At 40.6% G+C, this 27,847-nt stretch overlaps 1 protein-coding gene across 4 annotated transcripts; it reads right to left on the reverse strand.

Annotated features, from left to right (window-relative positions):
* Positions 1-159: 159 nt before the first annotated feature.
* Positions 160-27,804, reverse strand: apbb1 (amyloid beta (A4) precursor protein-binding, family B, member 1 (Fe65)). 4 transcript variants are annotated; one of them, XM_080289247.1, is made up of 15 exons: positions 27,645-27,788; positions 26,407-27,059; positions 25,664-25,869; positions 25,519-25,578; positions 24,545-24,624; positions 24,403-24,469; positions 24,002-24,148; positions 23,579-23,706; positions 21,157-21,271; positions 20,944-21,028; positions 20,779-20,859; positions 20,549-20,664; positions 19,636-19,812; positions 19,335-19,468; positions 160-178 (listed from the first exon to the last, which is right to left on the reverse strand). In XM_080289247.1, the coding sequence occupies exons 2-15, from the start codon at positions 27,035-27,037 to the stop codon at positions 175-177; spliced, it is 2,031 nt and encodes a 676-aa protein (XP_080145373.1). In that variant the 5' UTR covers positions 27,038-27,059; positions 27,645-27,788; the 3' UTR covers positions 160-174. The 4 variants fall into 4 exon arrangements, with proteins under 4 accessions (XP_080145373.1, XP_080145372.1, XP_080145371.1 ...); XM_080289246.1 differs by lacking the exon at positions 160-178 and adding an exon at positions 18,588-18,731; XM_080289245.1 differs by lacking the exon at positions 160-178 and having other exon boundaries at positions 18,786-19,468; positions 26,407-27,054; positions 27,645-27,804.
* Between the last annotated feature and the right edge of the window lie 43 nt (positions 27,805-27,847).

Here is a 27,847-nt window from a genome sequence, read left to right on the forward strand (position 1 = left end):
TACTGCCCACCTAATTCGCTTACTGAGCACTGGGCAGCATGCCCGCCTACTGAAGACGCAGAGCAGGCTGTCCCAGGCTGTCAGACTTTTATCTGGAAGATCCACCATGCTGGGCCTGCCAATGAAGACACCAGGAGTCTGTTGCAAATCCACTCTGAACACTCCCACACATCTTCAGCTGGGAAAGAGAAGAAATTAGGGCAAATAAAAGTCAACAGAGCCAGGCAATACAGGCCTGGGTTTTCAAACCAGATGTCTGTGCATAAGGACACAGTAACATTTATGAAGGAAAGTTGCCAAAAGGTGAGCGCTGTTTCACTTTATTTTCCTGTTAATAAAAGAAAATATGTTGTTAAAATTACTCAGTAGGATTCCTGTCAAAGTGGCAAAAAAAGCAAAACATAGACATGTATGTGTGAACATGCATGCAGCCATTCTTCTCCCCTATTGCATCAAATTTCCATCATCACTTCCACTTCCACTTCAGAGAGGCAGAAGAGTGAGAGAGAGCTGGAAGTAGATGGATGATGATTATTCAGACACACTCTCTTCTCTTTCACCTCTCACCATTGATCCCATCCCATCAGAGAGGCTATAAATATTAATAAGTAGGCTTTGTTTTAGCAACCTGTGTGAAGATCAGAGCACAGAACAATGGAAGTATCTGGACATGTTTTTTTCGTTTTTTTCAGACAGGCAGTCAACCTGCAGAGAGTCCATGGGGGAGGGGAGCCTGAGGGGAGCCCAGCCCAGCGCCTCAGGCTCAGTGTGTTCATGTCAAGGTCGGCTCAAGGGGAGCTGATAATGTGGAAGACCGGAATCCTCTTTAAAATTAGCCTTTACACAGGCTGATCCAAACATGCCAACAAAACACGTGTAATAGATACAAAACATTTATGGACAGTAGTTTTGTCAGATTTGTAAGTATTTTTCAGAAAACTACAAAAGCATTTCTAACACTGACAAAGAGGTTTTATTTTTTCCTGCACAGGAGAAAAGCCAAAGACAGAAAGACAGAAAAATTACCTGCTTTGGATTTAGACTCTTTTTTTTCTGTTTAACATTTTATTATTTGTTTTGGGGTTTTTTGTTTTTTGTTTTTTTTTTGGGGGGGGGGTTGGCTTCTTGTTTTTGTAATCAAATACAAAATATATTTGGGTTTATCAAAGGTTCAGAAAACAGAAACATTTCCAGAATTTCTTTAAAAAGATAACACAACTTGTAGCATTTGCAACAATCTTTAGTTTAATCTTCAGTATGTAAAAGTCCCCCGACTCCCACCCACTAAACCAGCGGCCCCCAAGCCCCGGGCCACGGACCGGTACTGGTCCGTGAGTTGTTTGGTACCAGGCCGTGAGAGTTGAGGCTGGGATGTGAAATCTATAGTTTTCAGGTTTTTTATCGTTAACTCGGTTTCCCTGGGTCTTTTCCCGTGTTGTAGTTGTGTGTCTTATTTTGAAAGAAATATTTATGTGTTACCATAGCGACCAGAGAGCATTAAGGCTTCAGAGAGGAGGATGTTGCTCTCATCGTTGTTGGACAAAGTCACTGTAACCTCACCCAGTTTTTTTTTACTCTGCATTTTGACGCGTCAGCACAAGCATCAGCATCGAGATCCTGACTTTGAATCCATCGGACAGCTGGTAGGGCCTTTCTGTGAGGAGTTTGCATGTTCTCCCCATGCGTACGCAGCTCCTCTCTGGGTGCTCTGGTTTGCTAAGTTAACTGGTTATTCTAAATTGGCCATAGGTGTAAATGTGAGTGTGAAATGTTGTCTGTCTCTCTGTGTTGGCCCTGCAATACACTGGCCACCTGTCCAGGGTATACACTGCCTCTTTCCCTATGACAGCTAGGACCCTGAATTGGATAAGTGCAAAAAAATCAATGGCTGGATGAATGTTAGCATTTTAAGCCAGAAGTTACCTTATATGGATAAAAAGGTAGAGTGCTATGGATACAACATGCAGACCCGTATATTGGCTAATTAATGCCAAATCACATTTTAATGAAGCAATATGATTTGTTTCAGCACAAACTCCTATACCACACAGCAGGCTATAATATTAGTCATGCACCCCATTAAGCAGTGGATGATCAGTGTTGGGGAGTAACGGAATACATGTACCGCCGTTACGTATTTAAAACACAAAATATGAGTAACTGTTTTCCGTTACAGTTACCGTTTAAAAGGGTGGTATTCAGAATACAGTTACTTTGCTAAAATAAAGCGATTACACGGCGGTCTTTTCTAGTTTCATATGTTAGGCTATGCCCTCTCTATTTTTGGTAATTCCACGCCGGTGGAAACCCAAACAAAACACGCATTAAGAGGCTCAAATGCCCGCGTCTCAATCTCGTGTCTCATAATGACGTGAAGAAATATTTTTTTAAATGATTTAATATGAAGGCAATAGAAGAGTGTTACAGGCATTGCTCTAAAAAATGTAGCCTCACGGGCAGCGTAGTCCGTGCTGCAGGGAGAATGCACTGCCATACCCGTTATGTGTCTGTGAGCGAGGGAGGGAGAAAAAGGAGAGTGGAAAAGTACGACTTGTCATCGAGCAGAAACAGGAGCTGGAAGCATGTAAATATAATAATAACCACTGCAGCCAAGAAGAGTGCCTGACGAGCCCAGTTGTAAGTAAGCTATTAAGACTCGACTGTACGCTGTGTTCGTGTTTTCCTCCGAAACAATAAATTCCGCTGGAGCAGCCTTTAAATGCCTCTCTCTGTCTCTCGCTAGCAAAGTTCACCCAGACAACAAAGTAAAACTAGTTTTCGGCTACGAGCCCGTATTAGCCAGAGGTCCCTTTACTATGGTTCGGAGCCGCAGACCTGTTTTATATATGTGGAATAGTTTTCTATATGAGATGACTGCAAAAAGTGCAGCCTTATAATGTCCACCCTACTGTTACTCATTTTATATTAAGATTTAAAAATCTAGTTGCTATTGGTATGGCGAGTAGCCTTCAGTAATAGTAATAAATCACACAGCAATAGTACATTCATGTAGTTGTAAAAAAGCATGATCATATATTAAGTAATCCAAAGTATTCAGAATACGTTGCTCTCATTGAGTAACGTAACGGAATACGTTACAGAATACATTTTGGGGCATGTATTCTGTAATCTGTAGTGGAATACATTTTAAAAGTGACCTTCCCAACACTGTGGATGAGGTCTATCAGACTCCAGCTCCTTATGTACGGACACCTGTCAGTTACCCTCACTCAATTATCCAGGCGGATGATCTATAAAAAAATTGTACATTCATAAAGGCAAAAGCCAGGACTCACTCACTGAAAACCTAAGAAAAAGGAAAGGCATCGGAAAAGTTGTAGATTGCCATGGAAACCCGATCTAATTTCAGATAAACTAATTAATGTCCAATTTTTTTTAAAAATGTCAATTAAATTAAGGACATCCACTCAAAGATATAAATTAAAGATTTATATACATTACATCTAACTTGATGTACTGCATTGCATTGTGAGATATTTATGAAGCTATAGTGTTGAGTCCTTACATAATCTTGTATTTTCTCAGACATTTTTAACACTTTTCTTTTGTGGTTTTAAAAAAAATACACTGAATGATGCCTTGCAGTGCTGGAAGGCAGATTTTATTCCTGTTTACCAGTGTCAGACTGCTTATGCTGTTTAACAGCTACTAAAAGAGTTTAGCAGCATTGTCACTTCACTGATTCATTTATTTATCTGGAACATTTAACTCAGTGGGTGTTTTTTATTATGTGATTTCTGCATTCATATGAGTCCATTTTATTTTCCTTCCTAATAGCGACCCAGATAAACACCACTAATAATAATAAAAATATGTCAACAAATATATTTCATTGTGAATAAATCAGAAGTGAAACATTATTTCTAGCTGTAAGTGAAAAGATAAGATTTTATTTGGAATGGGTGAAGTGACCCTTTAAACCAATTAAAGAGAAAACATAAAGAGGTTAAATATAAGCCTAGTTGGGTCTGACGCTCCCTCCTCCATGGCATCATTTAGTGTCTTAAAACAGTATGTGTTTGTGTTTTATGTGACCTCCATTTTCTCATCCTGACCTCGCTAAGCTTGCAAGCGAGTGAGGTCAGGGTGCCCCTCCACTTGGTTAAACGTTTTAATGTTGTACCTGACATCTTTGTGTTTACAAACTAGAGTCATCCCTCTCACGGGGAAGACAGTGATGGAGGACCTAGGGTTAGGGAAAAAAATCCTAAAAATGAAGCCGAGACAGTGGCTTTACCCAGAACAAAGAGAGGGGGAGAAAGGAGGAGGCAGACTAGATCCCTCTGGTTAATGGGAGTGCATGATTTACAGCAGATGTTGGCCAACTCCTGTTCAATCTAGAAACAATACGTGTGACATGGGGTTCATTTCTAGATGGGAAACGAATCGATGACACAGAATGGCGTGGACTTTATGACAACCTGGGTTGGCCAGGCTGTGGGGGTGTGACAGATGCAAGTCATCCAAAACGATTCACAGCACGCATGTGACACCTGGAAGAAAAGTGAAGCAGAAGGCTGCGTTCGATACAGCCACAATCTGTCTCTCATGGATTACCATTAGACTGAAGTATAGGAATTCACAACCTGGAATTCCCGTTTTTTGTTTGTTTTTTCTTCTTTAACCACACTAAAAAATGGAAAGATTTCCTGGAAAAATTAAATATAATCCACTGAGTGTTTAAAAAAATGCATAGGGTCATTTAGAATAGGAGTGTCCAGTTAACACGAAAACATAACCAGACAGCAATGCCAAAAATCAAACATCATATTTTGCGTTTGCTAACATAATTTGAGATACACAGAAGAATAAAAGAAATCAGGAGGGGAAACAGCACTTTATATCAACACATGTATACAGTTTTGGTTTACGTTGCACAAGCTCAAATACGATATACCATTCATAGCCAATGACTGTAGGTGTGGTGAATGGCCATGGATAATTAATGGATCTTGATCATCCTGCACCACTTTTTGGATAAGCAGCTGAAAAGTTCTTTAACAAATTGTTTAGTTTTGCTTCCATAAGCACAGACATAGAGAGTCTTTTCCACTTCATATCATAATTGCTGCATTAATTTTAGATTCCTCATTGATTTATTGAATTACTTGTTCATGTTTATGACTGCTGTAACACAGGGATTTCCCAGCAGTCGGAATCATCCAAATCAGAATACTTTAATAATCCCTGAGGAAATTATGTATGTATGAATACTTCTGCTGCTGCTGATTTCTTGCTGTTTTTTATGCTTCCAGCTGATGACAGGCATGACTAGAGGTATTGTGTGTTCAGGACATAACTTGGCACAAATGTTCACTTTGGCCCAAGAATGAGCTGAATGAATGAAATAAATATGACAAAAGATTAGATTTTAGGAATAAAGGTGCAAATTAGAAAAGGTTCACATTATTATTATTATTTTTTGATACAACAGAATAACTATATAGCTTTGACATTAAACCATCAGATCCTCTGTGACTTGAATGTGAAGTAAAACTGAAGGCGAGTTAATCTCTTTAAATGGGGTTGTGTGTTTTTGTGCAGCAGTGTCTTCTGGGGAGTTTTATTCTGTGTTTCAAAGCTGCTTATCAGTTGCAACAGCTGACGAAAGATTGCATTAGTCCTAATTCTCAGCCTTTTCTTAGGTGGAATCAATTTCAATTCGAAGGCTCCCCAGTAAATGCTGCTTTAAAACCTTCTTCTTCTTTTTAAAGTCTATTCACCGGTTGCTATAGGGAACCCAATGAAGGTCAAAAATCTGATTTTGTAGGGATCACAAAAGTCTAAACCATCACTGGAATAAATTCATAATTGTAGAGACCCTTCTTTTACTTATGCAAGCTTTTAAATCACAAAGAGAGTGGTTGACCTGAAAGTTAGAAAAGGGAAAAGAAAAAGGAGTCCTGTGGTTTGATGAATTCAGCCTCTTATATTGAACAAAGTTTGTTTTAATGTATTAAATCATCGGTATGCCTCATATAATGAAAGACGATGAATTCACATCTTAGAAATCAAATGCACTGCTGTGATTTTATACTATATTAAAAAAAAACAAAAAACAAAGATGTGCAACACAATAGCAGAAGGAGGAAATAATCAAGGCTCATTAGAGCCTGCGATGTTTTAAGAGAGGAGGAAACTGAAGGCTTAAATCAAAAGATGAAATTAAAAACAGTGGGGCGTTCTGTTGACGGTGAACCTGCCCAATTGCTTGAGAAGTTTTGTGGCATGTACCCTGCAGGGCAGCGACATCTTGGCAACAAAAGTTTGATTTTAGAGGAGCACAGGTCTCGGGGAATCACCAGCCAGCAGACAAAGAAAGAAATCAGGAGCGCCATGTTGTCGTCTATTGTTCAAGTGACAACAGGAGCCCAGGCCAAAAGGAGACTGGCTATGCAGCGGGGTATCTTGACCGGTCTGACAGTATGAGTGTTATTCCTCTGCTATCTCTTAATGCCTTATTGAGAGAACCAGCAAGGTGTTTGCATGCATTTCATTTGTTGCGAGTCGCTTGAGAGTCTCCAGTCTGACCTGCGAGCAGGTTTCTCTGCAGCCAGCTTTGCGATGTTGTCGCCTGCCTGCGACAGTGCAGAGCCAAACGTTGGCCGTGTCACGCTCCGATAGCTCAATTTAAATGGAAATTGGATGAACTGCTTGGAAGTGATCCAGCCATCCAGAACAATTAACCCATATTACCGGCAGGCCTTGAAGGAGTAATTTGACTTTGAATGAGAATGGTGAGGATGGCCTGTGGTTTTTAACACAACTGCAAACAAAATAGCCCACAGAAAAGATGACGTTGTCAGATTTTGGTAACGAAACCAGTGTTTATGTCAAACATAAATCCTATTTGGGCATTTAAAGTGACGCCGCAATACATTGTTCAAGCTTCATTTTCACTCCTCACTCCTGAGAGTTCACATCCTTAGCTGCTGAAGCCACTAAGACTGTGTTGTATTAAAGCTGCAATTAAATATGATTCAGCACTAGAAGCTCACCAGCTAACAGAGCTCTCAATGACTAGAATAGAACAGAATAGAATAGAATAGAATAGAATAGAATAGAATAGAATAGAATAGAGTCAAATGGTGGACACCAGAGGTGAAGGGAGCCACCAGGCTGAAGAAGGAGTCCTATCGGGCTTGGTTAGCCTGTGGGACTCCGGAGGCAGCCGACAGGTATCGACAGGCCAAGCGGAATGCGGCTCGGGCAGTGGCTGAAGCAAAAACTCGGGTGTGGGAGGAGTTCGGAGAGGCCATGGAAAAAGACTTTCGGACTGTCTCGAAGAGATTCTGGCAAACCGTCAGACGTCTCAGGAGGGGAAAGCGGTGCTCTACCTGCACTGTATAGTGCTGGCGGAGCGCTGCTGACGTCGACTGAGAAAATTGTCAGGCGGTGAAAAGAATACTTCGAGGACCTCCTTAATCCCACTGACACGTCTTCCGAGGAGGAAGGAGAGTCTGGGGATGAGGGGAATGGCCCGCCAATTTCCGGGGGCGAGGTCACTGAGGCAGTTAAACAACTCCTTGGTGGCAGAGCCCCTGGTGTTGATGAGGTCCGCCCCGAGTTCCTGAAGGCTCTGGACGTTGTAGGGCTGTCCTGGTTGACACGCCTCTGCAATGTTGCATGGAGATCAGGGGCAGTACCTGTGGACTGGCAGACCGGGGTGGTGGTCCCCATCTTTAAGAAAGGGGACCGGAGGGTGTGTTCCAACTACAGGGGGATCACACTCCTCAGCCTCCCTGGGAAAGTCTATGCCAGGGTGCTGGAAAGGAGAGTTCGTCCGTTAGTCGAACCTCGGATACAGGAGGAACAATGCGGTTTTCGTCCTGGTCGTGGAACACTGGACCAGCTCTTTATCCTCTCCAGGATACTTGAGGGTGCATGGGAGTTTGCCCAACCAGTCTACATGTGTTTTGTGGACTTGGAGAAGGCATTCGACCATGTCCCTCGGGGTGTCCTGTGGGAGGTGTTGCGGGAATATGGGGTGTCTGGCCCATTGCTACGGGCCATTCGATCCCTATACAACCGTTGCAAGAGCTTGGTTCGCATTGCCGGCAATAAGTCGGACTCGTTCCTGGTGGGTGATGGGCTCCGCCAGGGCTGCCCTTTGTCTCCGGTTCTGTTCATAATTTTTATGAACAGGATTTCTAGGCGCAGCCAAGTGGCGGAGGGCTTTCGCTTTGGTGGCCTCAGAATCTCATCTCTGATTTTTGCAGATGATGTGGTTCTGTTGGCTTCATCGGGTGAGGGCCTCCAGCTCGCACTGGAACGGTTCGCAGCCGAGTGTGAAGCAGCGGGAATGAGGATCAGCACCTCCAAATCTGAGGCCATGGTTCTCAGCCGGAAAAGGGTGGAGTGCCCACTCCGGGTCGGGGATGAGTTCCTGCCCCAAGTGGAGGAGTTCAAGTATCTCGGGGTCTTGTTCGCGAGTGATGGGAGAAGGGAGCCGGAGATTGACAGACGGATTGGGGCTGCAGCTGCAGTAATGCGGACGCTGCACCGGTCCGTCGTGGTGAAGAGGGAGCTGAGTGTAAAAGCGAAGCTCTCAATTTACCGGTCGATCTACGTCCCTACCCTCACCTATGGCCACGAGCTGTGGGTAGTGACCGAAAGAACGAGATCGCGGATACAAGCGGCAGAAATGAGCTTCCTCCGAAGGGTGGCTGGCCTCTCCCTTAGAGATAGGGTGAGAAGTTCGGCCATCCGGGAGGGGCTCAGAGTAGAGCAGCTGCTGCTCCACATCGAAAGGAGCCAGCTGAGGTGGTTCGGGCATCTGACAAGGATGCCCCCTGGGCGCCTCCTGGGTGAGGTGTTCCAGGCATGTCCCACCGGGAGGAGGCCCCGGGGCAGACCCAGGACACGCTGGAGAGATTATATCTCTCGGCTGGCCTGGGAACGCCTTGGTATTCCCCCGGATAAGCTGGAGGAGGTGGCTGGGGAGAGGGAGGTCTGGGCCTCTTTGCTTAGGCTGCTGCCCCCGCGACCCGGCCCCGGACAAAGCGGATGAAGATGGATAGATAGAATAGAATAGAATAGAATAGAATAGAATAGAATTCAACTTTATTGCCATTGCACATACACAGGTACAGGGCAACGAAATCCAGTTTGCATCTATCCAGAAGTGCTTTAGTGATATAGATATATTACAATATATATTAACAATAATATAGATATGTAAGTATATTACAGAAATGGGTCTATTATGGTATGTTATAATGTACACGGTATGAAGTATGTTGTGAATATTCTATAACTATAAGTATGTACAGGCTGTAGTGAGTACAGACCTTCTCTATACTAGATGTATTAGTTGATCTCCTCTATATACTAAAAAATGTAAGTAGCTGGACACTATAGCCTTTAGAAAAAGATGGATGCTTTTAATTGAGAGTATTTTGTTCTATGATGAAATAAAAATTGAGTGTTATTAAATTATTGTTGGCCCTTTCAAAGAATCAACTAAGATTTATATAGCTTGCTACAGTATGTGTAAGAATTACATGCGCATCTACCTTTAAAAAGTCAAGCAATCAGAAAATCAGTAAATATATTTAAAGAAGGAACATCCAATCAGTACTTTTAGATGCATAGATTAAGAGAGAAGGTTAATACATGGAGGCTAGAGACCGTAATACTACCTCGTCTAGGTGAGAGACTTTAGCAATTGCAGAAGTGTCACCCTTACTTTATTGGGGTGGCAACAGATAACTAAGAGGTTGCCATCTTACAACCCGGCCAAATAAAACTCAAACTGTCTGTGAGACGAGATACCACTAGGAGCGAGCAAGAAAAGATGATTTTTATGGTCTGAGTGGACCCGACCTTTCAACTCTACTAGGAGGAGAAAATAGAGTTGCTCTTAGAAGAAGAAAAAATCTTTCTGCACAAATAATGCTGTACATAAAAACTAAAGCACATCTCCTGCTTTATCCCTTTTATATCCTCATCTTGCCACACGTGGAAAGAAAACATTCATTTTCAATCTGCTAAATTTGGGCCTGCATGACCTTTTCCTTTTTCATTACATTGCATATTTATAAAGCGTGGTCAGGTTGCTTCCAGATTACAAAAAAAAACAAAACAAAAAAAACATTGAAATGTGAGCACGACCATCTGCAGACTGGAAACTAATGTAACATTAGCAACATGTCATTTGTGTAGTCTGACTTTCAGACCATTTGGCATTGAATGGATAATAGCTGTCACGCTAACGCTGTAATTAAAACCAGTGTGGTGAAATTCTCTGATTTAAGAGTAAACACACAGCCACAGTAAACAGAAGACTTGGCTGGGGGAATAATTATCACACAAAGCACATCTCTGTTTTATAGACAAGTATTTAAAAGTAGAGAGTTACTATGCCCCCCAGTGGTGCTCACTAAAAGAAGTTGGGGCGGGAAGCAAAGGGAGGAGAAAGAATGGTTAAAGCAGCTGAAATCATGGTACTTTGTATGCAGGGGACTGAAGCGTGCTGGACTTTTGAGTCAGTCAGGTAATGGGTGAAATTGTGTCTGCTGCACAGCTTATAAATCGCAGTGCTGGCAGTATTTATCTATGTCTCAGACAATCCTGCTGGGAGATGGGAACGGTGAAATGAGAATCAACAGCCTACTTCTCCTCCCCTCAGCTCCCATCAGGTCATTTCACCCCCACAACCCTCTTCTTGAAAGCAACGTGTGAAGAGAAACTGATAAATATAAAGCAAGCTGGGAGCCGCCTGCATCTGCCCTCTGCCTTTTCGCCACAATTCTTCAGGTCATTTTAATGTATTTTGTCCACTTCTGCAGGGAACCTGACAAAACCGCCTCGCTTACCTAAAATTCCTTGTAAAGTATTAGCTATGATGAAGTATTTATCCCTGTCTACCACTGCCATCATGTCTGGCCTAATGTTGCATTTTCCCTCAAACTTTGCATATTTCATCTCCCAAATCAGAGGGTTTTACACTTAGACGATACCCACTCTGCTTTGTAATAAAACACGCATCTGGGCTATTTCTAGCTTCCCATCCAAAACAATTGCCCTTTGGCTTTGTCTCTAATAGTCACACACAGTTAGAGAAAGATGCAATGAAAGGGACAGACGTGGGCATGAGAAAAAGGGTGGAGGCAGAGGAGAGGACAGGAACACGGGGAGGCAACAATAACACGCAATTTCAGGCCTTCTTGTAATTCCTCTCTCATCTCGGTCCCAAGTGACGAGCAGTGAAGCCGCCCAGGATTCCAATCATTCCTGTTGTCAGATTGGTACCCCAAGTGAGACTGAGTTGATTGCTTGAACAAATTTGCAAACTAACAATGCAATTTGATGTCTTTGGAGGGTTTTAGGCATCAGATTTGTGGCATCAGTGGAGAGAGTCGCGGGAGACCACGCTGGAAAGTTGTTGCCTTCTCAGAGAAAATTGTCGGCAACTAAATTTATCTCACTGTTCATGATTACACCCATAAGGCACCGAGCTGTTTGATATCTGTGTTTGTGTGGTCTGTGTGGGTTTTTCTGGTGCTAAAGGAAGTTTTTTGAGAAATATCCACGTTTGCTTTATTAAGACAGGAAGACCGGATGAATACGATGCTTTAACTCTCTTCTTTTGTACAGTGAACACAAAGCTGAGCGGAGTCAGCAGCAGCAGCAGCAAGCTTGGCTGTATCAAAGGGGAGCAAAACTCACCTGCCTGCACCTTTAATGTTTCATTTATACTTGTGTGTTAAAACTTGACTGTGGCAGTTATGTGTTCAGCTTCTGTGCACCTCCTCACAAATGTAATACTTGTGTGAAGGCTGAAAAATGTTTCTTATCTTCTCTTTAATACAAAACTTGAAAAGCCATTTGCACTGCAAACTTTCTGCAGAGTGCAACCCCTGCAGTGAATGGAAGAACGGAAATGTGCCAGCTGCAAGTTTTGTATTCGGTAAAGCGATAAGGGAGGCCATCCAATTGGATCTTTATAGTACGCATGAGATCGGTTCAAAAACTAAAGAGATGACATTTCAACATAATGTTTGCTTTTGTAATTTAGTGTTTTATGTATCAAAGCACGTATTATTTGGTGAGATTTATGGGGTGGAAGCTTTGGTTTGTGAGTCGTTTTGGCCTCTTTTAGCCCTCTCAGTTCTTGGAAACCAGATGTCAAGAGCAAAGGCTAGTATGTCATGCTTTATCATCTATTTAACTCTAAATGAAGCCATCATTTAGCAAATTAATATCATGCTGTTAACTAAGACTCGGGACTAGCTATTGAGACCACAAACACATAAGGAAATTAGTTATTGAGGGCATAAATCAAGTGAACAGCAGAGTAATTTTTTCATAGACATCTGGACTCTGGACCTCTTTTATTCCAGAGAAGTTGCCCCCTGCTGGTCAGTAGAGAAAATGCAGGTTTAACACACTTCCACAATGGCTGTGTGATCATAGGCATTTTTCAAAAATTAAAAAAAGGACCACACTAGTTCCTCCCGCTCATTTCGGGTCCTTATCCTAAGCTCAACCAATCAGCTTCTCACTGTAGCTTCAAACAGTATTTATGAGAAATCTGATATAAGATCAATATTGATTTTCTCATTTAATTCTTATTAAGGAAGCAAATAATCGGGAAATGAGGAAGCATTCAAACCATTGTGTCCTCTAACACATCAGGGATGTTTCATCCTTATGTATAATGAGACATGTCATTTTCCACTATCTTCGATCAATGGACGTCACAGCCTGAGGAACCCCAATCATAGACAATATGAATATGAATTGGTTGCTGTTACAGATCATTACAGATTCCACCGACATGTTAGTGCACCAAATATAAAGACCGTTCATTTCCAGTGTGACACTCACCATTCTTCATGGCAATTACTCTTTTATGAAGTTTGACATATTTTAATAGATATGACAGATCGGTGGACCAAGGTGTGCCAGAAAAGTATATTTGTCTTGGAATGAAATGATTTGTCAGTGAGATCTTGGTGAAAGATTTAAAGGCAGTTTCATGTATGTAGTCCTATGCAAATGAAGAAACCGATGGAAAGATCAGCCAAATATTTGCTTATGAAAAATCGCATGACAGATATAAAACTAAATAAAGATCTGTATGTCAAAAAGAAATGGGGTTGCTAAACTATATAACTTCAACTGTTTAGATCTCAAGAGTGTAATAAACTCACATTCCAGTATTTCCAGCATCAAAAAGTTCATCTTAAGTCTCAAATCAAGAGTTACATTTCCCATTTAAAAATCACATTAATCTGATAGTCGGGGCTTTTACACAGATATGTTTCCTGCTGGGTTTTTAACTAGCAACCAGCATTACGTTAGATATTTTAGTGTCTGTGTACAATTTATAAACTGCAGCAGAATCTTACTGAAATATATAATGAAGTAATTTTTTTATTTAAATACCTAGTTGTCTGTTAAGTGACAACCACTTAACCAGACTCAGATTAATACATCAATATCAGTCATTTGTTAGCTCTCAGACTTTTTGTTTATGATCGTCCATAATTTTGACCTTATTGCTTAAACTGTTTATTCTGACTCTGTCTCGTGTACAGGAGCAAAAACGTCTACTTTTACTCATGTAGGCTTTGATGGTGACATTTGTCAATCTCAGAAACTAGGTACATTTTGAGCCCTACTCGTTGGCTTAGTCCAGGTTAACATTGTCATGCAACATGTGCTGCACAGCCAGTGAAGGCAGTGGTTCCTGTTAGATTGCTGTGTAGTGAACTGTTACTGAGCGACCGCTGAGCTGCTGGAATCGCTGGAGGACCACTGGAAAAACGATTATCCAGACACCAATGGGCGCCTGGCTGCTCCCACTGGCAAAGCAATCACTGTGTTATTTGGTAGAGAATGAATTACTGAACATTTTGAGATTTGATGCTTAATCCCCAAATGAATGGCTCAGAGTATTAACGTGCTGCACTACTGTTTGTGTGTTGCACCTTTTTTGTCTGTCATTTATTCTCCCCAACCTCCCATTCTGTGTTTTTTTAATCTTATATTATATGGATTTTATAGGTACAAGCAGGAACTGTTTGTTATAACAGTCCCTACAGTGGTGGCATCAAAGGATTGTCGTCTCCTTGGCTTTGTTCTTTGTAGTTGATCCAACTCTATGCTTTTACTCATCTCCTGTGGCCATGTTTGATTTGCTGTAGCCTTGACCAAGGCTCGGTACTCAGCATTGTCACCCCAGATTACCAAGAAGCACAGATCTCTACAGAGCCCTGCAGAGGGCAAAAAAAAAAAAAAAAAAAAAAAGCATCAGAGATTGCAATGGGTAATCACGGTTTTTTTTAAAAAAAGGGCTGCAAAGGATATGAGAATCTTTGTACAAAGAGGTGTACTCTAGCAATATGAATGAGTTGGAAAGGCTGTGCCCTGCAGGGATTTCTATCATCTCTCTCAGAACTTGATACCAGGTTGAAGACGAAGCTTGCACCAGCTCCTTTTATCTAGCCTGAGATTGGTGATTAGATTGAGGAGCCCGGCAGAGGAGACGCAAGTCCTCTCCTCCACACCAAGAGGAAAAGCAATGTTCCACAAGACTACACATTCATTACTCAAAATAAATCTCCATTAAACAAATGCCACAAGCATAATTAGGCTATAGGAATAATTATAATTGTGATTAGTTTCTCCATGGGCCGACCTATGTAAATTGTGATTGACACTCTGCAAATAGGGAATGCATAAATCTGGCATTGGAGATACACAGACACATATGGCAGCAGAATACTGAGGAGACAAAGGGATTGAGGGCATGGGTGGCTGTAAACATGCCTCCGCTGCACATTCACAATCCAAGCTTTACAAGGCTACACAACCAGCATGTGTTTTGTATAAGAAATAAATCCTCAAAGAAAGGATTACATGCACTCGGCTGCAAAGGCATCGTACCACAGCAGTCCAGCAACAAATCCAGCCATTATGAGGGTGATAATCTTTACATTTTATTTAGCTGTAGGCCTCTATTGAAATAAACACTCCATTTGAAATGATACAAAACAACAGCACCACAATGTACAGTCCCATATAGCAGTGGCATAATATTCAGATTGTATGCCTGCGTGTGTGTGTGTGTGTGTCTGTATTTTTGTTTTTGTCCTTTTTTTTTTTTTAGATAAAACAGGAAAAATTATTAGTTTAGTGCAAGTAAATTTGACATATGATGCCGAATAAGTTATTTTGGGTCTATTAGAAAAACAACGTAAGATTAAATTATGAGCTAATTATGGCATACAGTATGTAAGGCATAACCGTGTCCTGTCATTTAATAACAAAGGGACGACTTAATTAAAATGGCGAGATTCAAAACAGACTTGAACTGTGTCTCAGTTCCATAGTGAGACATCATAGGAAGGACTTTGTTTATAACACAAGAAATCAAAAAAATTAAAGGAGAAGTCTGTCACTAAAATAAAAGACATGGATTTGTTTGGGAACAGCACTATCCTATGGCAGTAGTCTCTCCCAGCAGGACAAGATGCCCCAAAAAATGCTCAGAAACTCAAAGTATGAACCCCAAAGTCTGGCCTTCAAGTTTACCAAACCCAGTCAGATCCAGTGTCCACCGAGGGTGACCACGTCGCAAGAAACTAAATGAGAGGCTAAGAGTAAGTTTGTCAACTAGTAAACTCAGTGCATTTTACAAAAATAATAATAATAATAATAATACACATATGCAAAACTACACTGTTCAAAGATTTAGCATTGATCACACAAAGAACCTTAATTGACTAATTAAACTTAACTAATTAAATACATTACTTGAGCACCATTTCCTGACCAGCTTAAACAGAAGCTTAAATTTATTTATTTTTTATGGTCTGAAGCAAAAGTCTATGTAGACTTGAGTATTTCTATTTCTAGCACAATGTAATATAAACTGTAATTCCACTGCTGCTGTCTGGTAACTGTCTTTGTTTCCCCCCTTGGGATGCGACCATACATTTGCACATTTTGTTTCAAGTTGACCTTTGTAAACTGGAGCCAATCAAAATTTAAGACTTCATCAAAACCCAAACCAAAAGATCTGTTACCAACATTCTGGTGCTAGACAACATTACCCCCAGAGGTCGCACCATTACAAAGTGCTCCCAAGCACTAGGCAGATGGTTCTACTGTCCAGGCTACCTGTGGTTAAATTTTATTTAACAAATTCAGTATAAAACTATTACCTTTATAAAGCCAGACGAGTTTAGAAAGATGGTTCTAGTCCGCATGCACACTGACCATAAAAGCAGCCATCGTTTGTGTTTTTACAGACACGTTTAACACCTGATGCAATAGGACAGAGGATGCCTGTAAACTTTGATATGCTTAATCTCCACAAACAGCAGTCAATCAGTCACATAGCACAGAGTCCCCGTCTAGCTCTTCAAAAGGAAATGATTACAGCCTGGGCCTTGATCCGTCCAAACTGCTGCAGGATCCCGCTGGCGGAGCAGTCCAGATATTTGTGTGGAGATAGCAGAGCCTATTATTACCAGGCTGCGGTTGCTGCTGAGGTTCCACTTTATGCGCACCTTTGATCTCCAAAGATATCTTTTAGAGAAACAATACCCAGCCCAACCCATCCTTTTGAACTCACCAGGTGGGGGCAGCAGTGCTGATATCAACTGAACAGGTGACTGGTGGAGGGAGGTGGTGTCTAGTGTTTTGTATCTTATCTGCTAATACACTGTGTGACTGCTTTGTCAATACATATGGTAACACTAGTGTCAGCAGCTTTGCAATATATTCAAAAAAGGGCCACCCAGCTTGCACTTGGTTCTTTCCATTTTAATGGACCAGCTAACAATAGCAGATAAAGGCATTGATAGAGAAAGAAAACCATCCAACGCTTCTACAACCACAAGGAGACATTTTCAGGCTATAGGATCTAATCCTGCCCTTTGGAAACCAATTTCCCCAGAGACACTTGGATTCACACAACCAGAAAAATGACATTAAAAGACCACAAGATAATCAGTTATGATATGTTCACATTTATTGTGCAGTGACTTTTATATACATACATTTTATACACCTAATTTACATGAACAGAAATAAATTAATCTGCTAATGTTCTTTAACTCATCTGGCTTTAGTGTTGCCATTGACTGGACACAGCAATCGTTGAAGGAGAAAAAGCACAATAATTCCAAGTGACACATGAGTGACAAGGCAGTAATATGAGTCAATGTAGTCTAAGTTTCAGTAGTGTTATATTTTTTACGCACATAAAAGAAGCAGTTGGTAAGAGTTTTAGTGTTGTGAGTTTGAACGAATGGAGAGGCCAGCGTGGAGCTTTGCTTCCACAACTGGATGGACAAAACGACACTGTCACACTTGTCTGAAGCACCAACATTTGGTTTTATCTTTTAAATATAGATTAAACACTTTCCATAGTGCTGGTCCTCTGATTTTAGCTTTTAACTATATCAAAGTGTTATTTAAGAGACTAAGTCAGAAAACTAATTACGTCAGTCGTTAGCTTAAATCATTTTTTAAAAATGGCTTTATCTTAGAGAAAAGATGTGCATTATTTTGCACCAATGCATTTAAGGGGGTTTAATGTTCCATAAAATATATTTATCTTTTATATATTAATGAATTAAAGATATTTCAGACACAATTTTAACTCTGGATTCCTTTTACATTATTATGTGTTGTCATTTACTTGTGGCGATGCATTTGATGTGAAACTATCTTTTATACAACATGGTCAAACAGACGCCCCCTAGTGTCCAAAACATCTCACAAACTGCATCTTTAACATTAGATGACTTACTATTGTGCTACATACAGTATTGTTCACTGACAGACACAAAGATAAAATACAACTCGGCTTAGTAGTGTGTTCTTTATAAAAACTAAATCTAAACGAGCTAATGTGAAAATCGTCTTAAATGTGTACACTGTAGTGTGTGAAAACGATAAAAAAATACATTAACTGGAGCGGCCAGGTACCCACACACATTAAAGTCTGGCATAGGAAAAGAATAAAAATGTAAACCACTTAGAGATCATCTCTAGGTTTCCCTGTGACAAACTAAATACAGACATCAATTTGCTCTCAACTTTTCAGTGTTGAAGAACCTGACAGGAAGTCTAACTTTCTACTGCTAGCTTATGATAAACACTGACACTACCTAGAGTGACATGCCTATGTAACACGAAACAACACATCAGCTCCAGCCTCCTCTTTTACCATACAGAAACACAGAAAGAATTTACAGGATACACTGATGGCTCTTAAGCACTACAATGCTGCAAGCAGCAAAAACTCTAAGCTATCAAAACATGCAGCCTGTGGTGAGTTTCTACAGTACTATTCAGAAGTTGTTGGTGGTAAATGTCTTTGAGAAAACCCAGAGTTTGTAGATTGTTTTTATTACTATTATATCTATCATAATATAATGATTTTAAACATGGCTCTGTTGTTCCATTAGCCTCACTCAAAATCTTTTCAGACTCTCTCAAATAAAGTGAACAAATAATCGCATGGCAACCGCACTAGAACATCTGATTATTGCACACTAGCACTGAACTTGCAAATGTTCATGCAGAATGAATGAGAAACACACTCCACTCAAATCAGTGTTTGCTCACTATGTGACAGATGACCGTAGAGTTCTTTGGAAGACTGAAAATACATTGTTTGAGTCGGGGAGCGGGGTACATGACTACGTGGCACATCACCGAGACATCTAAAACTCTTTTGTTACAACCTAAGGTGAGAGAGAGAGAGAGAGAGAGAGAGATGCTGTGATGTTTTAGAAAATCAGTTTGGGGATCTGACACCAACCGACCACAAGTGGTTTACAGTACGGTCTTTAAAACAGTAGAAAAGGAGGCGTGCCGGAGATGATAATTGCACTGAGGGGTACGAGGGGACGAGAGCATATGTGTGAGGGAATTTATCAACCTCTTTTTCAAGCAAAATCTAGCATTGCATTTAAAATATAATACATCCATATTCAACATTCATGGCATTGTTTCTGTTAAAACACAAAAATATTAAAGACTCACAGGAGGAGTCCCGGCAAAGACAACATTTGATGCCAGGGGCTCATCTGTTTGGAGATGAGAGTTTAAAATTCTTGTATAAAGTAAAAGCCGAAAAAAATATATAAATAAATGCAATCTTTTCAGACACACATTTTCCCCACAAACTACTCTGCACACTGTAGACTAAGTGACGAGACAAGTCGTAAGGCAGAAGGATGAAGAGAAGGACAAGTGAGAGTGAAACGGGGGCTGTTGTGATGGGTCCTGTGTTTAAAGGACAGTGTATCATCTGCACTCGAGCTCACGGGGACTGAGATCCTGACCTGTAGCTCTTGAAGCTGCCGAGCAGACTCTGCATGCCTTTCTTGACGCGGCGAGCCACAGAGTCGGCGGGAGGCGTGGGCAGGCAGGAGGCGAGGCTGGGCGGACGTGCATCCAAACATTTCTGGTAGCGAAGCTTGAAAGAGAACAAAACCACAAACATGGATGACTAAGGTGACAAAGACAAGACTCAACACTGGATTCCACAACTGTGGCAAATTATCTTCCCACTTAAGGACAAACAGGAACTCTTATTTAGTTTAGTCTCATGCTGACTCATGGTGAGTGTTTCATGTGACTCACCATGCAGGCAGCCTGCACGGCCTCACTCAGACTGGCCGCATTGGGTTCACACCAAAACATGTGACAGGTGAAATCGTGGGGACCTTCCGCCATGATGAACGCAAAGGTGTGGACGTCCTTCCCCACACCCATGAAAGACAGGAAACGCACCCTGCACTCTGACAGCACCTCCTCATCCTAGAGTTTTAAAAAAATAAAAAATACAAAGGTTGTCCAGTCAAAAAAATTTGTTAAAATGTGGAAATCTTCTGCAGTCCACCCTAACCCTCAGACACAACTCTAGATCATCACACGAGGAAAACCAAGTACCTTATAAGTTCTTTTCAACTACCAGCAATATACAAGATGAGTTCAGGAAAACAAATAGGTCAGAAAACAAAGTACCACTTGGTAACACTTGGTATGTGGCTTTGCTTCATCTGTTCAGTTTCTCCTTACAATCTAAATATTTCATGGTAATTTTAGAGTAAATCGCAAAATCCTAGTCATAGAAAAATCATTTGATTTTCAAAGCAATTCCAAAAGAAAAACATTTAAGTTTATCCTCTAGGATGGTTACTGCAAGTGATAAATATCAGAGTCCAGACTATGAGAATCACTGCTATTTCTCACAAAACTTTAAAAAGAAAAGAAAAGCGGACAAAAGCAAAAAGGACTGTTCTTACAAATATCTCTTGTGTGTGTAGCTTAATGCCCCCAAATTAATTAAATTACTTTTAATTAAAGTAAAACGTAAATAAAATGACTTATTCCCACAGAATAGAGTTAGGTTTAGGGTTATCACTGATGATGACTTCATCGCACATTTTAAACATACTGATGACAACTCAGAAAAGGACCAGTGAAGATGACAATCAGTCACTGACTTTAATTCCCCATACTGTTCTGTCATGTTCAGACTGTTTTCCAATACCTGTCGTGAAAGTATTGTGAGGGTGGCTGGTGCAACATTCACAAAGACAGGAGTCCAGTCATTTTTATCTCTGCCATTCATTGCTGTCTCTAGTGTTTCATTGACTATGTCCATACCTGAAAAGAACACACACAGAATATATGATCAGCACATCACAAACACGGTCAGCATGACAAAGTACAATAGAAGTATTTAGCACAGCAGTTACACACTTTAAGGCGTTTTCTTACCAACGGGTTTAGCCACAGGCTGATTGCCCAGGTAATAAACACGGAAGCGCTGGAAGAGTTCATTTTTTGGAGCTGGAAACTCTGTTAAGAAGTGAGGAAACATTATGCAACTTGTTCCTATGCTTTCAGAAATTAGGACATTCAAAGTGTCTAACTTTGCTTTACCTTCAACAGGGATGACCACAGGTTTGCCTGGGTCAGAGTTGAGCCTGCTCACCCCTGGCTTGGAGGCCTTTCTCTCCATCATTATCTGAAGTTAAATAAGGGAAAAACTGTGAATTTTAATTAAATTTAAAAATAAAAAAAAAATAAAAAAAACCACCTCAAAATCAGCGGAGACTCTTTGAATTCATAATGACAAATCTAATAAGGGCTAACCTTTGAACACATCTCATGTAAGCTGGTGGCAATGTTCTTGGCGGGCGAGTCGCAGCGGAAAACGTGACACTTCAGAACTTGGGTCAGGTTGTCTCGTGCGACATAAGCAAAATCCCTGCAGGAGAAAGATTATATACACATACAGAGTGGCTTATTAAATAATAATAATAATAATAATGATAATAATAATGAATCTGCATAATAATAAATAAATAAATAATAATAAATCTGCAGTTTTTAAAAATACGGTTTTAAAAATACAAGCTTATGAGAACATAAAACACAGACAGACATAGGGCTGGGCCATATCATGCCGGCCACGGTAATACCGGTATAATGTTGGGCAAGGATAAGAAAATGAAATATCGTGATAGAATATGGGTAAAACGTGCATGCGCAGTGCCTTTGTTTTCATACACACATGGCAGAAAAAGCATGCCGGCGGCAGAGAATGAGAAGGGCGAAAGAGGGAACGCTGAATGAAACAGATAAACCAGAATTGGTTTGTAAAGCACAAAGCACTATTTTTGGTAGAGCATGCTACCGTGTTTTTTGGAAAATACGGCACACTTAAAATCAATCCTTTGATTTTTCTGAAAATCTACAGTGCCCCTTATAATCCCGTGTGCCTTATGTATGAATTCTGGTTGTGTTTACTGAGCTCGAAACGATTTTATGCGGCACACGGCACAAATCTGTCAAATGTTTTAGTACGACTTTGCTAAGCTATGAACCCGCACCGCTTGATGGATTGTCAAAGCATTACGGCTATTGTAGGTAGGAGCCTCACGGAGTGATACGTACTGTGCTTCAACATAATATTACCGTATTGTGTGTTTATAACCTCTTTTTAGGTTTTGTGGATATTATACATGGTTATGCTGAGGATATTTCAGCCAAATGCAAATTCCTTGCTGGAAGGAATTTGCATTAGCACTGTTACATTTTTATATAACTTTAATGCACATAAAAAACAGCTGCTGTTTAAGTGAAAATACATTGATTGTATTTTGTCTAGTGTCAATTATATCACCAGTTATATGGTAAATGGCCTGTATTTGTATAGTGTTTTTACTAGTCCCTAAGGACCCCAAAGCGCTTTACACATCCAGTCATCCACCCATTCACACACTGGTGATGGCAAGCTACATTGTAGCCACAGCCACCCTGGGGCGCACTGACAGAGGCGAGGCTGCCGGACACTGGCGCCACCGGGCCCTCTGACCACCACCAGTAGGCAACGGGTGAAGTGTCTTGCCCAAGGACACAACGACCGAGACTGTCCAAGCCGGGGCTCGAACGGGCAACCATCCGATTACAAGGCGAACTCCCAACTCTTGAGCCACGATCGCCCCTATATCGTTATTGCAAATTTTCAAATGTATAGCGTGATAAATATTTTGGGTCACATCGCCCTGCTCTAGACAGACACACACGAAAATAACAACAAAATGGCACACAACAAGAATTATATACAGTTTTTAGAATAGTAATCATTAATGGATACCTTTCCCTGCTCATGATTGAAAATGCAGCATGAAAGAAAAGAAAGAAATACACAATTATTAAGAAATCAGCAACAGGAGGCAATGTTATTAAAAATCCAGCAGAGGGCAGCAGCATGCTGCAAAATAAAGACTAACACAGCCACCATGCCAGATCTCAGAACTGCAGCACATCATTTTAAGTCACTGAGTAAGGACCCAATACAAAAACAGCAAAAAAAAAAAAAAACCCATTCAAATATGGAAAATAAAGCAGCTTATTCAGTCAGAAGTTATGAAGAATATTCAGGAACTCAACTAAACTAAATTTCACTCAATGCAAAAATTCATCACAGCAAACTTCAGTTAACCTTAAACCGAGTAGGATTTCCGCTCCATTTAAACATTTTGGCATCCATCAGGATAGTTATCAAGATTGTGATATGCAAGATATGATCTGCCCCCCTCCATTTATAAAGTGGAGTTAAATTTACTTAAGCTTAAAATACATTGTGCTTGTCACTATTCAAAGTAACTCAAAAATTGGGAAATGCAAAAAAAATTTTAAAATTTTTTTTTAAAAAAAATCCAATCAGGTTTACATGCCCTCCAAAGGTAGATTTTAACCTAGGAAAAAGCCTGGAGATATATTTAATTTGAGATTTAAATAGCCTCATTAGAAACATGCTGTCACTGAGCACCTCAAACAAATTACAAATGCGAGCTACATTTTAATAGAAAGAAGAAAAAAATGCATGTCCAATTAAAAAAAAAAAAAATTATATGAGCTTAAAGTTAAAAATTATATTTTTTAAGTATCATAAAAAACAGCAGAGCCAATGACATTACATTTGTTTTCAAAACTGACTGAAGAAGGCAGTTAAATACATTTTATAGTTCTGCCATTTTCAATTTGCCCTTGTGCTGTGGATACTGACCTGCCGTTGTCTCTGCCGACACCCCAGACCCGGATGCTGCCAATCGGCTGAGCATGAAGCAAAGTCTGGCCCAGTGGGTCGATCAACTTCATGGTGTCATTCTCCAGGACCATTAGCATGTCTTTACCCTGTCACAACACACGTTTCAGTTTGAGAAGTCAGACTAAGCACACATTTCTACAAAATGTTGTTACCCACAGTACTTTAAGTATTTCTCTTGAATTCAAAACACTATTTTAGAAATGGAAATGGAGCATTATCAATCATTTTCAATCAAATCATCAAAGACGAATTGTGGTTGGAACCAACCACTAAATGAAACATGTTTCTGCCCTGCACATTCAAAGAAATTCTTATTAAAAAGAACATTACATAAAATGTCATGAACATATCTGTGTGCGTGTGTCATTACAATCATCTTACCTCTCCCCAGATCCCAGCGGTGTCATGAAGGTTGTGTTTGTGATAAGAGAGCTGCCTGATGCAGTTGTTGACAGCGACACTACTCTTGCCAGGTGCCATGTCGTCCTCAGACATCTCAACCCAGCCCAGAGAGCGCACTGCGAAACACTGACAGTACAAAAGTGCTGCATATTAGTATAAACTAGGACACAAAAAACTCTTTCATGTGCAGAAAACTATTAATCTTTGGTAGATAGGTAAATAAATAGATAAATAATCAACGCCCCTACACATTTCATATGTCCTACATCTCTGAGACCCATTCCAATGCCAGTTTTCTGTGACAGCATTTCTAAAATGAAAACTGAGACCCAACTACTCTGAACATATTGAAAAAATCTAAAATTAAGCAGATGATTTACCTTAGTTTCTAAGTCTGTGCAGAGTGGAGCAAGCTTCTCTTCATCCTCAGATTGGGAGCAATTATAGCTACAATGACAGAAAATAAAGTTAAACATCTCCAAAATTAACACTGACTAATTAGAAAGTTTTAACACCACATACTTCAGGTTGATAGATGCATAGCGTAAAGTTGCTCCTTCAAACTCCTTCAGACTTTGATCAGATGCAACTTCTCCCTCCTCCTAAAGACAAACATTTATGTGCAGATGGAGCCATTTGATCACAGAGCACATATGCATGAAAGGTATGTAAATTCTGTCATATTGTCCAAAATACTATAAGGCTTAGGGTTGTTCCTGGTGACTAACTTACTAGTCTTAAATGGGAGAATGCAAAAACTTTAACTAGTGAGCTAGTCTTAAAGTTCAGGAAAAAAAATCAAGTTCTAATTCATTCTAATGAATTAGGGTAAATAGTCTCCATCAAAAAAAAACTGTCTGTTTGTATTTAGGGTGTTTTTAATCCATGAATCATATTCTTTAATAGTCAGATCTTATTTTAAATGTCTGAAATGTGTGGCATAACACTGCACACCCTCTCTGTGAGAGGCCTGCTGCTACCTAATGTGATTGTTTACACCTGAGTTTACCAAGTGTCTTGGCAACCTGCTGCTTGATTGTTAGATACTGTGTTGTTATTTTTTTTATTGATTATTGCACTGTAGAGGCTGGTGAGAAACAACATTTCAGCCTGTGTATTTCTGCAAATACCATCCAAAATTACAATAAACTATCTTGAATCTAGGAACTACCTAGGTTTGTTAGCAGATTCTGAATAACATTAAATGTGCTAACCAACAGCTTTCATTCTTCAGGGATGTAAGCATCCCACCTAGCGAATGCAGTTAAGCATTGATTTATTTGAGTATTACATACAACTATCCTTGTTCTAGATCAAAGTACTGTAGAACATCTGTCTTACCTTCCACCTTATAGATTGATAAACTGAAAAATTTTTCTAACTAAGCAATGACAGCAACATTTAATCTTCTAGGACTCGTTACGCACAACCCTACTAAATATACTCAAAAGACATTTCAAAGAGGTGAGTTGAATAAAACTCTAGCCATGATTTACCTTCCACAGTTCCCCTTCACCAGCACCTTCATCAGTGCTGGACAGTTGGGCCCAAGATTCCTGGAAAAATGTGACAAGACTTACCGTTAACAACAGTTTTACTTGTCAGTGCCTCTGTCAAATTAGGATGCTGGTTAGACCTCACCTCAGGTTCCTCGCAGGGCGTAGTCTCCAGGGACATCGTGGAGGACATCATGGAGTCCCCAACTTTACCCAGGGGTGAAGGAGGCTCCCACTGAGTGGTGCCTGTGGGAATGTGCCAGTAGTACGTGCCCGATGTATCTCGCACCCTCATCCATCCCGAGGGCAGGTCTGTGTCCGTCTCAAAAGCGCTGGAATCCCAGAAAGACTCTGAAGGGCGGGAAGTAGGAGACCAAGGTTACTATAGGTAACTTCATCTCAACTAAATGCATGGAAATGCATATTAATTATCTAATTAACAAAGTAAAAAAACATTTTACTTTTTTTGATTTGGTCAACACAACCAGCCTTTGGAAGCGTTGGTGAAGATGTAATAGCTGTTCTGCTTTCTAAATTTTGCCCCTGAGAAAAAACACCCCCCTAATATTGCAGTATTTAAAAGGGGGGAAAAAAAGGAAAGGTTTAAACTAATAATAACTAAAAATAATGAGTTATTTAAGTAATAAAGTATAGCATCTGTAATTTAAATAAAGAGATGATAATTCACTATTTCCAGGAGTCTCTTTTTTACTGATATGTTTAGCAGCCAAATCATCCTGTGTTGCTTCTATTTTGACCGTTTTGGCTTTTCTTGTTAGCTGCAGTATGATGCTAATAAACAGAGTGTATTCTTCAGATTTTTTAATATCTGCACAAGCTACAACATAAAGTTGTCTAAACACCTTGTATGTTTTGTTTAGTTTTTACCTCTGTTGCCATTTGGAGAGCTGTCAGCTGTGTTGTCCTGAGACAGAGCAGGCCAGCTGGACTCTTCATCACTTGGTGTCCCGTTCATGTTGGAAAAAAGCAGGCAAGCGTTCCTCCCCACTCTCTGAGACTCCACATTACTCTCTTCTTCTGCCAGTTTCTCTCCTCTGGTGTCACCTGATGTTTCTTCATCGTCTTCCAATTTACTTTCCTTCTCTTTGTCATCCTCTTCTCTCTCTTTATCTTTCTCTTCTGTGGATTCCAGGGTGTCAATGAGAAGCGGCTCATTAAGGATGTTCTTTGACTCCTCCTGACTGAGACCAGGGGTCATTGCGATTTTGGGAGACTTGGTCTGCTCCTCGTTACCCTGTTGATCTTCCTGAGTGGTGTTCTGGTGAGGGAAGTCTTCCCTGTTCCCATTCTGATTGATATTGCAGTTGTGGTCTTGGTCCTGCTGGTTCTCCGCTACTTTCCGCAGCTGGTTTTGGCCTTCCTTGACCCACTTGGCATTGTTGCCGGTGGACTCCTGGTCGCACCAGTGGCTGCCGTCATTCAGTTTGTTCTTTAGCTCTTCGTCTTGCTTCTGTTTATTCACAACATATGTCATATCTTCATCATCATGACCACCCATGGTAACTGTCCATGTAGCTGCTCTGACAGAGAGAGGAAAAAATACATTAGCATTGCCTTTAGCATACTAGTTAGCAGTGATTTTAGCAAAGATTCTCATCAAGGTTTCTCAAATATAGAACGACCACTTGATACAAATACATTCAAATATTTCACAGTGGCCGTTAAATGTTGAATCAGCGAAGTAATAATGTTTAAAAATATGAAGGATGAAGTCCGTTTCTTGTTCGTGTATTCCGGGTTGGTCATTTTACTGGCAACTTTCACTGTTTGGTTTCAGGCGAATACAAAACGCACTTCAGCAGCTTCACCTTCCATTTGCCAACACGACCTTTTTCATTTTTAGATAAACGGGCGCTGTAAAGAGCCTGTATAAACCTGGGTCATTATTTAGGTTCACTCACATGATTGTTTAATAAAACCTAGGTAAATACCGTGGTTTTACTTGTTAGATAACATCGCCGCAATTGGAAATAACGGGCACCGTCCGCCATCACCGACATCTTTGCTAGGCTAATGTTAGCTTCTCGGTTGGCTAGCTAACATTTCCAAACTGCAGAAGCAAAGTGACTGCAGCAGCACTGTTTTTATTAAAAATTTTGACTCACCAGCTCACCAAACTCCTTTGTCGTCGAAATGCGCTAAAATGTGTAGCGTAACTACATATTTCCAAAGATCGTGAGGGCTCTCGCTCGGTTTCTAGGTGGTGTTTTCTGTCTGTGGGCTCGGCTAGTGATGGAGGGCGAACCTGCGTCACGGATTAACGTCACGGCCAGAGCCCACTGCTGCCACTCAGGCACAGAGCAGGAGG

The sequence above is a fragment of the Astatotilapia calliptera genome, chromosome 14, assembly GCF_964374335.1.
Source record: "Astatotilapia calliptera chromosome 14, fAstCal68.1, whole genome shotgun sequence".
Classification (NCBI taxonomy): Eukaryota; Metazoa; Chordata; class Actinopteri; order Cichliformes; family Cichlidae; genus Astatotilapia; species Astatotilapia calliptera.